This window comes from Empidonax traillii, unplaced genomic scaffold (genome assembly GCF_003031625.1).
Source record: "Empidonax traillii isolate 1590-97213 ecotype Southwest subspecies unplaced genomic scaffold, ASM303162v1 scaffold1132:size609636, whole genome shotgun sequence".
Lineage (NCBI taxonomy): Eukaryota > Metazoa > Chordata > Aves > Passeriformes > Tyrannidae > Empidonax > Empidonax traillii.
Window position 1 is genome coordinate 456,407 of NW_020956325.1, and position 13,051 is coordinate 469,457.

The following is a 13,051-nucleotide window of genomic DNA, read 5'->3' on the forward strand; positions in this document are numbered from 1 at the left end:
GATGAAACCACAATGCCCAACCTTAAAGCTCTATATCTGAGACCAAAGAAACAAACCCTCATTCTGACACGTTTTGCTGTTGCCCTGATGTTCCCCACATCCCCTGGCTCCCTCCACTGAATCCTCCTGCCTGTTCCAGAGGGCACAGCTGATCAGCTGCAGGCTGTCCTGTTATTGAACTCCCTCACAGGCTCTTCGTGGCTCCAGCAGATGGTTTTGCTTTCAAACCAACGGGAACTTTATGGACTGTTCTGAATTTTTTTTTGTTCTTTCTATCCCAGGGGCAACTACTAGAGCTGTCAAGATTGGGGAAGCTGGAAAAACACAGCCCAGGGAGCAGCATCCCCCCTGCTCGCTCACCGGATTCCTCCCTCGTGGAATACTTCTACATTTTTACTGGAGCTTCAAGACAGCCTTACAGTAAGGAAGAAATTATAAAAACCAAAAAAGCTGAAAAAAAATTGCTTAGTTTGGATGCTGTGCTGCTGCAAGGCTCCACCTGAGGAATCACAGCCTTGCACAGGTCCTGTGTTTCCCTGCAGCTCCCGAGCGCGGCGTTAACTCTTTCCACCCAAAAAGTGACGACATGCCGAATGCCACGGGAAAGCTCTGCCTCAGAGTTCACCAGCAGGGCAGCGCTGATAAAGCCTCAGCTGGGGTCAGCCCTCAGTAATTTATTTGCCTATTTAATAAACCAGTGTTTCTGTTCCACACCTATCAGAAAAGCAGCGTTCAGGGGGGCTGGTTCGGAGAGCAGGACCCGTAAGGCTGGTCCCAGTCTCCACTCCCACCATTCCCAGTGTGCTGGGAGACAGGATTTTATCAGACAAGTGATCCTTGCTGGAGATCTGCCATCCCTGTGCTGCTTATTCCACACATATATATGGTCTTTTTTTTTTTTTTTTTTTTTTTCCAAGTTAAAAATGCCCTTGAAGTTACAGGAACAACCACGCTCTGGAAACGCAAACCCCACTTCCCCCCTCATTTCTGGGTCACACACCTCTCACATCGGTATCGAGTTCCAAGATGAGATTAATTTAAGCCCAGAGGGACATTTCCAGGAATCTGAGCTCAAAAGTAATCTTCTATCTTCCAGCTTAATTCTTTGAAAACCTGAATTCACACTGGAAATTACGGCAGCCTCTCCCCCCTCAGTGGGGCTTTTCCTACGCTGCAACAAAGAATTGTTTCAATTTCCCAAGAATTTCGCTCTCACACAGGATATAAAACAATTACATTAAATGATTCCAAAGCTTGGTAGCAAGTAGTGTTTTTTCTGGCACCCCTGGAATTTCTCTTTCACTGGAGGAAGTCACAGATGGAGCACAGAGAGAGAAGGAGCAAGCAAACCCTCGCTGCACAGAGATATTTAAGTGGCAATTGCAGGTGCTTTGTACCTTCCTCAAATAACTAATTCCAATGCCAATTTTTAACCTTTTCTGTTCTTACACCAACATCTGGAACAAACATATCAAACATCAGAATGCAACTGAATCCATTTCACTGAGGAACACACAAACATGAAGTGAAAAAGTACAAAAAACCTGAGTGTTTATTAAAAATCTAAGGTGAGAATTAGAACATACAACTTCTGTCCAGGCAGTATGACGGGACATGAGTTTCTAAAGCTTGCTTGTAAAGGCTAATAAATCCAAAAAGAAGCATTCAAAGGCACTTCTGAAAAACTGCACTGGCACCTACAGCAAAAATCAGGGGCAACCAACAGCTCTGAGCTGCTCCAAAGGAAGAGAAGCACCTTTAAGCTCTGTCCCCCCCTCAAGTGAAAAGTGATGCAGATCAACTCTAAGAGTGGAATCTATTCCTGCCCCTCCATCCTGACCAGCTCTGCTGAACCACTTCACATTTAACCAAAGGGTCTGAAAGAAACCGCCTTACAAATGAAGTTATTTGTGTGATAATTGTCAGTGCCAGGAAAACTGCACAGAAGGGACTGTGGGGACACAGATTTCAACACAAGCCAAAGCAAAGGATGAAATACAGCAGAGCTGATATTTCTCTGGAATTCTCTGGATGTGATTCACACAGTTTCATGATTAAGTATGAAAAAAAAAAAAAACCCACCATTGTTTCGAAACTTCTCTGTGATATTTAGTGACAAGTAGAGAAAACAAACAATTTGTATTAATCTCAAATAATTTGCGCAGACATTTCTGACACGTGAGCAAGGCCCAGACAAATACTCACGCTTGAGGAATATTGGAACTAACATGCAGTGGGTTTGTTCATAGATGGGCTAATTATACAACAAATACCTAGAGCTAAGACAAATCTTCATTCAAAGATTATAAATTGTCATCTTTCAGCAGCATAAAAGCGTTGGAACAAAGAACCACTACAGCTCAATTGTAGTGCGTGCACTTATGGTTTTAATTTGGGAACAATAAATCATTAGTTTTTACTTAGTGTTGTGTACTCCTCGAACCAAAAGGTTTCAATTTTCTCATTTATATAAATAAGCTTTGCACAATCCAATTTAATTGAGAGCTATGTATGAAATTCCCGATGTGCTCTCCTCTAAGGGCTGGATGTTGGTCCAAACCAGGAGCAAACAAAGGTGCTTGAGGACTACAAAGCCTGTTTGTTTGGTGCACATGCCTGCAGACACCCCGACAGCTTGCCTTTATTCCAGCTAAATACACACTTCCAGCTTGAAATAAGTTCCTAAAATCCAGCAGGAAGAGGCCAATGAACTCCTAAGTAACCCCCTCAGCCCCGGTGACGTCCGTGGCAAACAGGTACTGGGGATAAAAGCACAGATCCCACCCTGACATCTGATTTTGTGGTTCCTCAGTTGTATCCAAAACATCCATAGGTGGGTTAGGGAGCTGAGGTAACCACATGCTTGTCAACAAGCTTCAGGAATGCTTCTCCCCAGTTGGAATGATTTACTTCACGCTCCTTCTGGAGCTACCGGCGCTGGTCACAGCGCGTTACCCACCACGAGCACCGGCTGACGGCTCTGGTCCAGCTCTGCCCCTTCAAATTCACCAGCTCTGCCTTGTTTCCACCTTACAGACGGGACCTCAGGTGGGTTTGGTGTCCCACAGTCGGGTTTGCCACGCAGCCCACCCCCAGGAGCCGCAGTGGGTTTGTGTCGGTGAGCTGGGGCTCTGTGCCTGCTCTGCCTCTGCTCGTGTCTGACAGTAAAGAGCAGCTCAGATGTTCGTTCTGAACGCTCACAGACATGTTTACAATAAACTGTTTGCAGTCTGGGGATATGCTCTATGTGTTTTTACTTGTGGCTCTGTGTTACTGAACCAAGCTCTGGTTTTAATGCAGCTTTCAGCTTGTAAACTTCTGCAGGAGCACGGCAGGCAAATTAAAATATCTCCTTTTACCCAAAACTTCTCCGCATTCACTTTTTTTTTTTCCCTGTAAGGACTTTCTGATATCCTTATGTAAGTAAATATCATAAAATTAAGCTCATAAAAAGCCCCGTAAAGCAGTTTAGTTGGGCTAAGAGTTATTTCACACCACCAATTATTAGAGTTTTATTCATTCATCAGTTGTGTACTGCCCGAAGTTTACTGGTGCTTTATGGACCATCCATTCTCTGTATCAGCATTTTAATAAAGGAATAGGTAGGTCTGTAATCAGGATATGAATTCTCCTCAGATCTTCCCAGCTTGGACGACTGCTTTACCTGTTCCTTACTTACACAGGTCTGATGGCCAACAGCCTGGAGCCTTTTTTCCCCAAAAAGGTGTTTAGGTCTCACCATTACTCCTGGTTGTACTGCAAGACTGGTAGATATTCCCTGTGCTTGATTCTGGCTCCCATCTCCAAAGTTCCCTCAGGAAACCAGTCAAGCACAATGAACCTTCAAGCTGGGCAGAGCTAGAACCCGACATTACTCACAGTCCAGAGCACCTTCCGGCCGTTCAGCAGCTCAGTCTGTGAGCACACAATCAGTTCTGCACCAAAGGAGAGCACACATATTCCTCCCCGAGTCAAAGAATAATTCCAACCACACGAACCCACGGCGAGATCCATCTGATGGCCATCTTTAAAGAATTACGGAAGAGGCAACTATTTCTATAATTCACCGACTTCAAAAGTGTGTTTGACATTATTGTCGGGAAAATTATGTTAACCATGGATTACTGTTACAATCAAAGTGTGTAGTGAGAAGTCAAGAGGCTTAGTAGTAAATTTTCAAAGCGGAGCGTGGGGATTTACCCGTTTGACTCCCATTAACGTCAATGGGAGTCGCGCGGCCAAATCCCCGTGCGCTGCTTTGAAAACTGACCCCTGCGTGTCCACGGACCCCGCTCTAAGGAGTTCCAGATGACCCTGCAAGAGCAGTGTGGAACTATTTCAGGATGTGCCCTCGCTCGTTATTGTTGTTTGTACACATCTGAAAGCGTTTCCGTGCCCGGACGCCGCGCTGCCTCCAGCGGTTCGTTTACAAAACACGGAGCAGGGCGGGAGAGCTGACGGAGCCTCGCACGTGCCCAGGTGTAGCTCTGCCTCAAACCCTCGGCACACACACTCCCAGCACCCACAGCACCTCACAGAGTTAATTTTTATCCACCTTGTCTATATTATTTCACAATCAGCAATCATGGCTGGAGATCGGATCGTGATTTACGCAACTGCTCACGCGACGACGCAGCTCTTTCATGGCCTGACCCCGCTCCCGTTTCCCCCAGTCAGCCCATGCTCAGGTAAAAATTAAATTTGCTTCCCTTTAACACTCAATCCCAGTTCCTGCAGGGAGCAGAAAGTGCAGGTTACAGTTTTAGGGAAGCGTAGTTTTCCCTTAAAAAAATCGCATGAAGTGTAGTTTCATCAGAAAGCCTGTCCCAGCCCCTCTGCGGCTGCTCAGGTAAACTCATGAGCTTCCTGCACTCCAGGGGAGGCCAGAGCTTGGTTTGGACACGGATACCTTTCAGCAGTGGGTTATGTCCAGCTGGCCAGTTCTCCCTGAAGGGCAGCACCAGCAAAGCCCAGCACAGACACTGGGCTGGGGCAGCTCAAAGCCCCCCAGCTCATGTCTGATCGTGGCCCTGCCGAGATGGCCCAGGCTCAGAGCAGAAAGGCTTCGAGCACCTCGTAACTGCAGGGCAGAGTGACTGTTGTTACAGCACAGGCTCTGGTTTTGATCAGCTCTATTATTTGAACCTGAGTTCCCTTGTGAGAGACACTGAACATACCCAGAGCAGGAGCCAGCTCTGGCCTCCCCCAAACCACCCCACAGCACACCATAGAGGATGCACCACAACCCACGTTCTTGAGAGGGAACAAACCCACCAGTAAATACTCCCACACCAAAGAACGCAAAAAGGAAGATGGAGGTAGAACACTGAATGTCCTCCTCAGCCCCGGTTCATTCACCTGTCACCAGGGCAGCACACGCTCTGCTGTGCACTGGGAAGGGCTGGCAGACCAGAATGACCAGATTCCTCCTGTGTCTGTGCTGTAACTCCTGGGGCAGCAGCTCGGCTGGGACTCCTGGCATCCTGGCTTGGTTTTCATAGGATCTGCCTTCACAGCTCATATTCACACAGCCATTTAATACACCCTCCCCTCCTACTCTCCACGCTGTTTTCCACACTCTTCACCAGCTCTGTGTATGTAATTTTTATTTCCACCAATGGAATGTAGGAAAGGAATATAAATGGCTCATGAAGAACCACAGCGCTGCTCGGAGAAGCCTCGCTCAGGGTGCACAGCTTTCATTAGAGGGAGAAGGAAGTGCAAACATGATGTCAGAGTTACAGAGATTATCTGTATAAATGGTGTTATCATTTAGCCCAAACAAACAGCAGGGAAAGGCTCACCCCTTCCCTTTGAAGACAATGGACAGTTACTAAATTGGACTCCTAATGAAAGCCACTTTCAGTAAAACACAAGATATGCGCAGCGGTTGGTCCAGAAATGAAAATCTGCTGTAACAGCCAAAAGTCAAAGGCAGCTATAAATACAGGCCTTAATCTTTTCAAGAATCCCTTAACAAAGTCTATAAAACTGATTGTCTCTTCAGGCCCAAATCAAGAGCAAATTCTCACTCAGAAACAAGTAACAGCCCTGCAAGTATTACCTGGAGCCCAGGACAGGGACAAAGAAGGAGAATGCAGAGTACAGGTTTGAATCCAAACATCTTGGGGTACAAATTACATTGCATTTAGAATAAACAATTAATGAGACAGTGGCAGCCTTGGCTACAGGTCCATTTTTCTGAGAGAGAAACAATTTGCAGAAGCGGTCAGGGCGGGATGCAGAAACACTGCATCACTCCTTTTAACACAACACAAATGCTCTTTGATTATTTAAAAGCCAATTGCAAAGATCTGTCTTCAAAACCTCCTACTGCAGGTTTAATAGCAGAGAGGTGCAAGTACACTTACCAGCAACACTGGAGTAAAGTACGGACTTTTGTTTTAACAAAATCTATATTTATACGATTACATTTCCTATGGTTGAGGGCAGCTGTAATTAATGGATTTCCCTCCTTCCCCTAATGCAGTCATTTGTCAATTTAAACACAGAATGCCCAATCAATTTTGATGTATTTAGTAAGCAATTTGTCAGAGTACTGCATACCAGTTAATATATTAATTCTTGTCACTGGCCCACTTCTGACAACTGCAGGTCGTGTCCATGAAATTGGTCCTGATGAGCCAAAACTCTTGCCTGGAACGTGAAGGTGCCCTTTCCAGAGCAAGAGGAGAGAAATCAGATCTCAAGTTTATTCAATACCTTTGTGGGGCAGTTTTTGGCCTAATTCAGGGGGTTTATTCATTAACGTGTTAATTGGCCACGCTTTGGGTACTGCAAGTACCGTCCAGTCCTCCAGAGCAACGAAAAAGTGAATTCCAAGTGGAGGGATAAGGAAGAGGGGAAATGAGAAGAACGAAACAAGGCTGTCAGACTTCCTGCTGTGCTGCAAAGTTCCCTGTTTCCACGGCAATTCCATCGTGGGCCGCGCTCGTGTCTGCGCGGATTCGAACGCGCCAGGTTGGACGGGGGGCCTGGAGCGACCTGGGCCGGTGGGAGGTGTCCCATCCTCACAGCAGCCTCAAGAGTTCATCCTGCCACAAGCATCCCAAGTACCAAACAGCAGGAAGCAAGTAGGATTTAAGGAATAAGTAGTGGCAAACCTTGGCAGTTCTCTGGAGAAAGCCAAGTCCTCTCCATTTAAAGTTCCTGCGGACACCAAAACCAGAGACACGAATAAGCTAAAATATTACGTGCTAAACCAGAGAAGGGTAGGGGAGAAATATCTGAGTCCTAACACCCAGCACTGAGGACCTGAGGATTGTAATGAATCCGGGGTTTTGTGGGATGAACTCCTACAGAGACAACAGCCAGTCTGGAATCTGCTCTGCGAGAAGGGAGGAGGTCTCAGGACGGGATGTTTTCACACTCACCAACTGCAAAAAGCCTGAAACAGTTGGCAGCAGGATCCTGACACTTCCTGCAGGCCAGCAGCTCGTGGAATTCTCCATGCAAGTTCACTTTCAAGCCATGGGCTCACAGAAGGGTGCAAATCTCCTGCTCCCCACTTTCTGCCCCAGCCCTGGCCGTGCTAACGAGCTCAGGTAGACACGAACTGCACGCTCCCAGCCAGGTTTCTGCAGCAGATGTCCCCCATGACCCCAAAGCAACGGAACAGCTGGGCTGATCCACTTACAAATACCCTTGGGATAAAGGTCTTGGACACTTGTTGTACAAAACCTTTCTTCAGACAATGGTTCCTTGTTCCTTCCCTCTCTGAGCTGCGAATGTAACTCGGAGATCCTTTAAAGATGTTAAAAGCTGAGCCGGGCGTCAATAAATGAGGGTTTGTTTTTTTTTTTGGAATATTCACCGTTCAGCACAAGAAGCCACTGGCCTGGTTTATAGTTTTTGAGGGCCTAAGGAAGATTTCTGGCCCTGTGTTTTGGCATCAAACGTGTCCTTGATGGAAAGCTGCCCGAGCAGCCCTCCGAGCAGCCCGCCAGACGTCTCATTGTTCTGCCGGGCTGCTGACAGAGGTACTCTGTGCTAAAAAGCACACTGAGGGTTTTTCAGCGACCCAGGGGGGGCAAAGGTCACTTATTATAAATGGATAATGAGACCTAATGCAATGTTCTGAGTGTGGACAAAGAAAGGGTCTATCCATACCCCCCTTGTGACTTGGTCATTCAGGCTTTTATTTCCCCTGCACACTTAATGGAGCCAAACAATTGGCAGAAATGCTATACAGGAACGGGGAGACGCTGCTGTGCTCCACCTCAGGGACAGAGCCAAAGAGTGCCCCTGGACGGCGCCAGGGCTCCTCTCCTGCCCTGGCAGACAGATGGAGCATCCCCCAATCCCAAATGAGCCAGTGCCAGCAATCAAAGGCCCTGATGGAAGCACGTGGGAGCCCAGGCTGCAGCTCCAGGCAGAGCTGCAGGTGAGCAGGGCCACACAACCCAGGTCAGCACTTATTTAACAGGTGTCCTGGGCCCTGCTCTGGGAAAGCTGCTTTGACTCCAGTTTTTCCAGGAACTTCACTGAGTGGCGTCACACTGAACAAATCTGAAAATACACACAGATTTCTCTGTTATACCATTTTTAACATGTCCTCTGGATGCTTTTCTGTGTTTATTATCCTGCTTTTCTTTGCATTTCACAGAGAGGCTGGATGTGGCATCAGTGCCATGGGGTGGTGTTGGGTCAAAGGTTGGACTCGGTGATCTCAGAGGTCCTTTCCAACCTGGCTGATTCTGTGTGATTTACTATAAAGAACTCCTGTTATGTGAGTTAAAGCCTGAATTAAAAGTTGCATAATTCAAATAGTACAAGTTCATTATATATCCTTCTTCCTTTAAAAAGTTTCCAGTACAAACCCATTTGAAACGTGTAGTATTCGAGCTGTTAATAAAATGTTAATGAAACACAGAGTGAGCACCATCCACCCCTGATTTTAGACGTGGGATAAATGTGATCTGTGCATGTGACGCTCCCAGAAAGGCTTTTGTTCAGGCTCTGTCTTTGCAATACACGGCTTTTAATTTCAGCAGAAACTAAAAAGCAGACAAAGTACTTACACAGAATGCCCAGAATTCTCCAGAGAGCATCCTGTGCTCTTGGACCCACAGGCAGTAACTGTGTGCTACATACAATAATTTCTGTTATTTCTAAGCAGGGAAAATAGCTGAAACAACATGGATGATAAAGACATCTAAAACTGGAGCAGAGGATGGATTTGGCAAGGGTGAGGAGGGGGAAGAAACCTGCCCCAAGCTAGAGGTTGTACTTGTGAATTAAAACTAGTTTTTGGAGACTTGTCTGGAGACCACTCAGCAGCAACAAATGCAGAAGCAATGGGTCAAAATATTAATACCAAAATAAATCATCATCAGGACAAGCAGACTGTGTGGCAGCAGTTACTTTAAACTACAACGTGAAGTTAGACTTATGCTCTACAGTTACCAACATGCTTTGCTATAAAATACTAACACACTTGTTGACAAGATTGTACTCTACGTTTCAAAATATTCGTGTGAAAATGTCAGTACAGGCTGGCACACCTCACCTTTGACAGGCTCGTTTGAAAATGGTGATCTGTATTTGTATCCTTAATCATACAGCCCAAACACAGCCTTGCACTGACCCTGGAGCTCCCAGCAGAACTCTCTTACTTAGAGGTGGAAATAAAATAAGGCAAGAATTGAGCAAAAAATTCTACCCAAAGCGCAAATGGAATGGTGTTGTGCATTATTAATTATTTTTTTCATATTCTTCTGCACCTTCTGAATTTCATTCCTATTTTCTGTGCGGGAGGACAATCTAACCCTGCAGGTTTCCACAACACCTCAGGCTCGTGCAGCAGATGCACAGGTAGAAGCAACAGCTCGAATCTGGCCCCAGTGTCCCCAGTCCCACCCAAAGTGCCTCCTGGCCCACGTGTCCCCTGGCTGCAGTGCCAGTGGAAGCACTGCCAAGGCTCCCCAGGGAAGCAGCTGCCTGAGGCTCTGGCTGGAAGGAGCCCAGCAACCAGGAGTTCCAGGGCAGGGGGAAATGCAGATGCACTCACTCGTCACTGAGTGTGGAATTCACGAGAGGAAACGGCTAGAAGTGTGAGAAGGAAGGAGGTGAGGAAACCCTGAGGACTTCAGGGGATCCACTGGCCCTGCTCTCAGGCCAAATACTCCCACTTTGGCTGTGTGACAGCCTCTCAACTCTGATTCACGTAAAAAAACCCCAAAATTACATTGAGTGCTCCACCATCAGCAGCACAGTTAGTTACACACAGCCCTGTTCTGGGGCTGAGCATGCACTGAAATAAATACAGGCTGAGAAACCAGCTCACAAAGTCCCTCTCTGCAGAAAACGTGCACATCAGACAAGACAAGAAGTTGTCAGCTACTCACAGCCAGCCAGAAGATACTGGTAGTACTGCACAGCATCTGCAGCCAGGAGCAGAGGATGGTTTGCATTAAATGGTGGTTGGAGCTCATTCCACTGAGGAGTTCTGAGGTAAAACACAAGACTATTAATATTTAAGCTAATACAGAGAATGTAAATCAGTGTTTCTGTCATCACATGCAATTATCTATACAAGCTCACAAAATGTTTGTAATTATTTAAATTAGCTTGTTCAAACACTGCAACACACCACAGGCAGTGGAGCAGCAGGGCCAAATCGTGCAGATTGTGAGGCAGAGACAATTCTTCTTTGTTGACTGCAGCATGGATTGCACACAAAACAAAACAAAAAAAAAATGAGGGAGGTTTAGATTAAGTTGGCAAATATGTTTAGGACCGTTGTATGTCATGCTGACGTTATACAAACACACAACAGAAACTGGGGAGCTTTTCTGTTCTGTTCACCAGCACTTGCTCCCACCCTGTGAAGCCACTGAGCCCTTCCAAACTGTGAAAATAAAGCTGTGTAAAGTTATGGGCCATTGATCCAATTAGAATTTTTCAATTCCATTACAACCTGCTCATTTCAACAATAACGGCCCAGAAGTCTGCGTTGTCATTTTAATTAGGGTGGGCCACTCCTAAATAGCTTGGGAAATCGAGTATTGATCAGCCCAGCCCAGCCAGGAGCAGCACTAAGGAATATGGGAGCCAAGAAAAATCGATAGAAAAATATTTTAAAACGTCCAAAGCACTGACGACACTTTCTCATCAATTTCTTTTTTTTTCTTTTTTTGTTTACTTTCTCCCACGTGTCAGGAATAATTCCTTCAACTGTCTGGAGAGCTGCAACCTTCAGCTGCTCCCAGGATAACTCGCCTGGCTCTTTGCAGTGCTTCAGCCTGGAAACCTCCCTCGTGTCTCACAGTACTTCAACACCACTAAAATAATTGTCTCCAGTCCTGATATAAAGAGTAAATTACAATCTGATCGTTCAAAATCACCAACTGATAAGGATCTCTGTTGATCTGTAAATATGTTCGTGTAGCTCCACGCCCATAGAAGTATTTAAATGGGGCACATAAACACCAACAGGACTACATGGAAAAGGCTTGGATTTCCCATCAAGTGTCCCCTCCTTCGGCGGAAAACTTCAGGAGTCTTTTAAGATGAGTTTTAAAATAAAAATATGAGTGATGCAGGCCACGGAAAAAAAGAAAGATCACAACCATTTTCTGGACAGAAAAGAAGGCAAAGTGAAAGGAATGAGCTACCTAACCAAAGTCCAGCTGGCTCTGGGGCAGGTCAGCATCTCCAGAGGGGTGTCATCACTGATTTTGGGAGCTGTGCTGAGGGGCCTTGGCTCCAGGACGTGTTCCACCAGGCTCCCATAACAGCTGATGATGTACAAGGACTCCACCACAAACTGCTTTGACTGATCTGTTTGCGAAAGGAAAGAAAATCTTATTGCAGCAGCACAGCAGAAACAGAGAAAAACGTTTACAGAAACAGCAGACTCTGAGTTTTTTAAGTCTTTTCCTTGCAGTCAAAAATGGGAATTAAAAGAAGAGGAAGGGCTGGAAAGACAAAAGGAAAATTGCACAAAACACACAATTTTCCCTTTTAAAAAAGAATACAAATATCTCATAAAAGAGAAAGAGGGTGGAACAGAGTTTCTGGCCGAGGTGTGCTCAGGTAATTACACACCCCCAAACTTGTGTCTGGACACTTGCTTTAGCAGAGGTGTCTCACCTTTACCCCAGAATTTGTCACAAAATGAGAAAATAAAGAATTGAAATACAAATGCCAGCCCTGATTCTGTAACATACCCACCTTTCTCCCGCTTCAGCCCGGAATTGTTGGCAAACCACGACCTCGAGGATCCAAAGACTGCAGCGACACAAAACTCTCCCCCCACAGACTTGCTGGGTGAAATCTGGGGAGCTGGTTTGGATTTGCTTTGGAGAAAGAACAAAACAGGATTACACAAGTTAAAAATGGAGATGCCCCTCCCTTAACAGTAATTTTAATCAGTTCAGAAAGGGTGACTATCTGCAGTTCCAGTAAGACTGAGCAGGATTTACAGATGCTCAGTGTTCCCCAATAACAGGTCCCAGATTCCCCTGGATCACTGAACTCATTAACTGGAAGGACAGCACTGGCTCCTAATGGAGAACTGCACTGTTTAAAAGCCCCAATATTGAATATTTGCATTCAACAGGAACAACTTCAGAAGTGAACCCAAACACCTGCAATCCTAAATCCTCTGGGAATGAAAACACAGATTCTGGGGCAGTCATTCCAGGTGGCTGAGGTTTTCTTGCACTTGAAAAAAAGAAAAGTCAGGAATGACCTGGACTGCTGCTCAGCTCCAAGTCAGCCCAGCCCTGAAACAGTGGGATATGGGCAGGAGGGTGAGAGGGAAAACATGCAGAGCACAAAGGGAAGGGAAACGATGCCACACTCATGAGCCACGTGTTAGAAGACACCAGGAACTACCCCAGGGAAAAGCAGATTCAGAGACATTCTCCTCTGAAACCACGGTGTGTGTGGAGCAGACACAAGGGTTTGGACTGAAATTTTGTATTGTGTTTTCCTGAAACACCAGGTAGTGGTTCCTGCAGGTACAGGACACTCTGCTCTGCTGATTGATTAAACCAGCATCCCACCCCTTCCTTAAGGGAAAAGC

General features: G+C 46.0%; 1 protein-coding gene across 8 annotated transcripts in view; it reads right to left on the reverse strand.

Moving 5' to 3' along the window:
- The window catches only part of BCAS3 (BCAS3, microtubule associated cell migration factor), a 315,701-nt gene that overhangs the window by 189,987 nt on the left and 112,663 nt on the right, over nucleotides 1-13,051 (reverse strand). For all 8 annotated transcript variants that reach the window (XM_027905220.1, XM_027905218.1, XM_027905219.1 and 5 more), the window contains 3 exons: nucleotides 12,196-12,320; nucleotides 11,637-11,802; nucleotides 10,368-10,468 (listed from right to left, as the gene is read on the reverse strand). In XM_027905220.1, coding sequence (XP_027761021.1) covers nucleotides 10,368-10,468; nucleotides 11,637-11,802; nucleotides 12,196-12,320 — 392 coding nt within the window. The remainder of the gene's footprint in view (nucleotides 1-10,367; nucleotides 10,469-11,636; nucleotides 11,803-12,195; nucleotides 12,321-13,051) is intronic.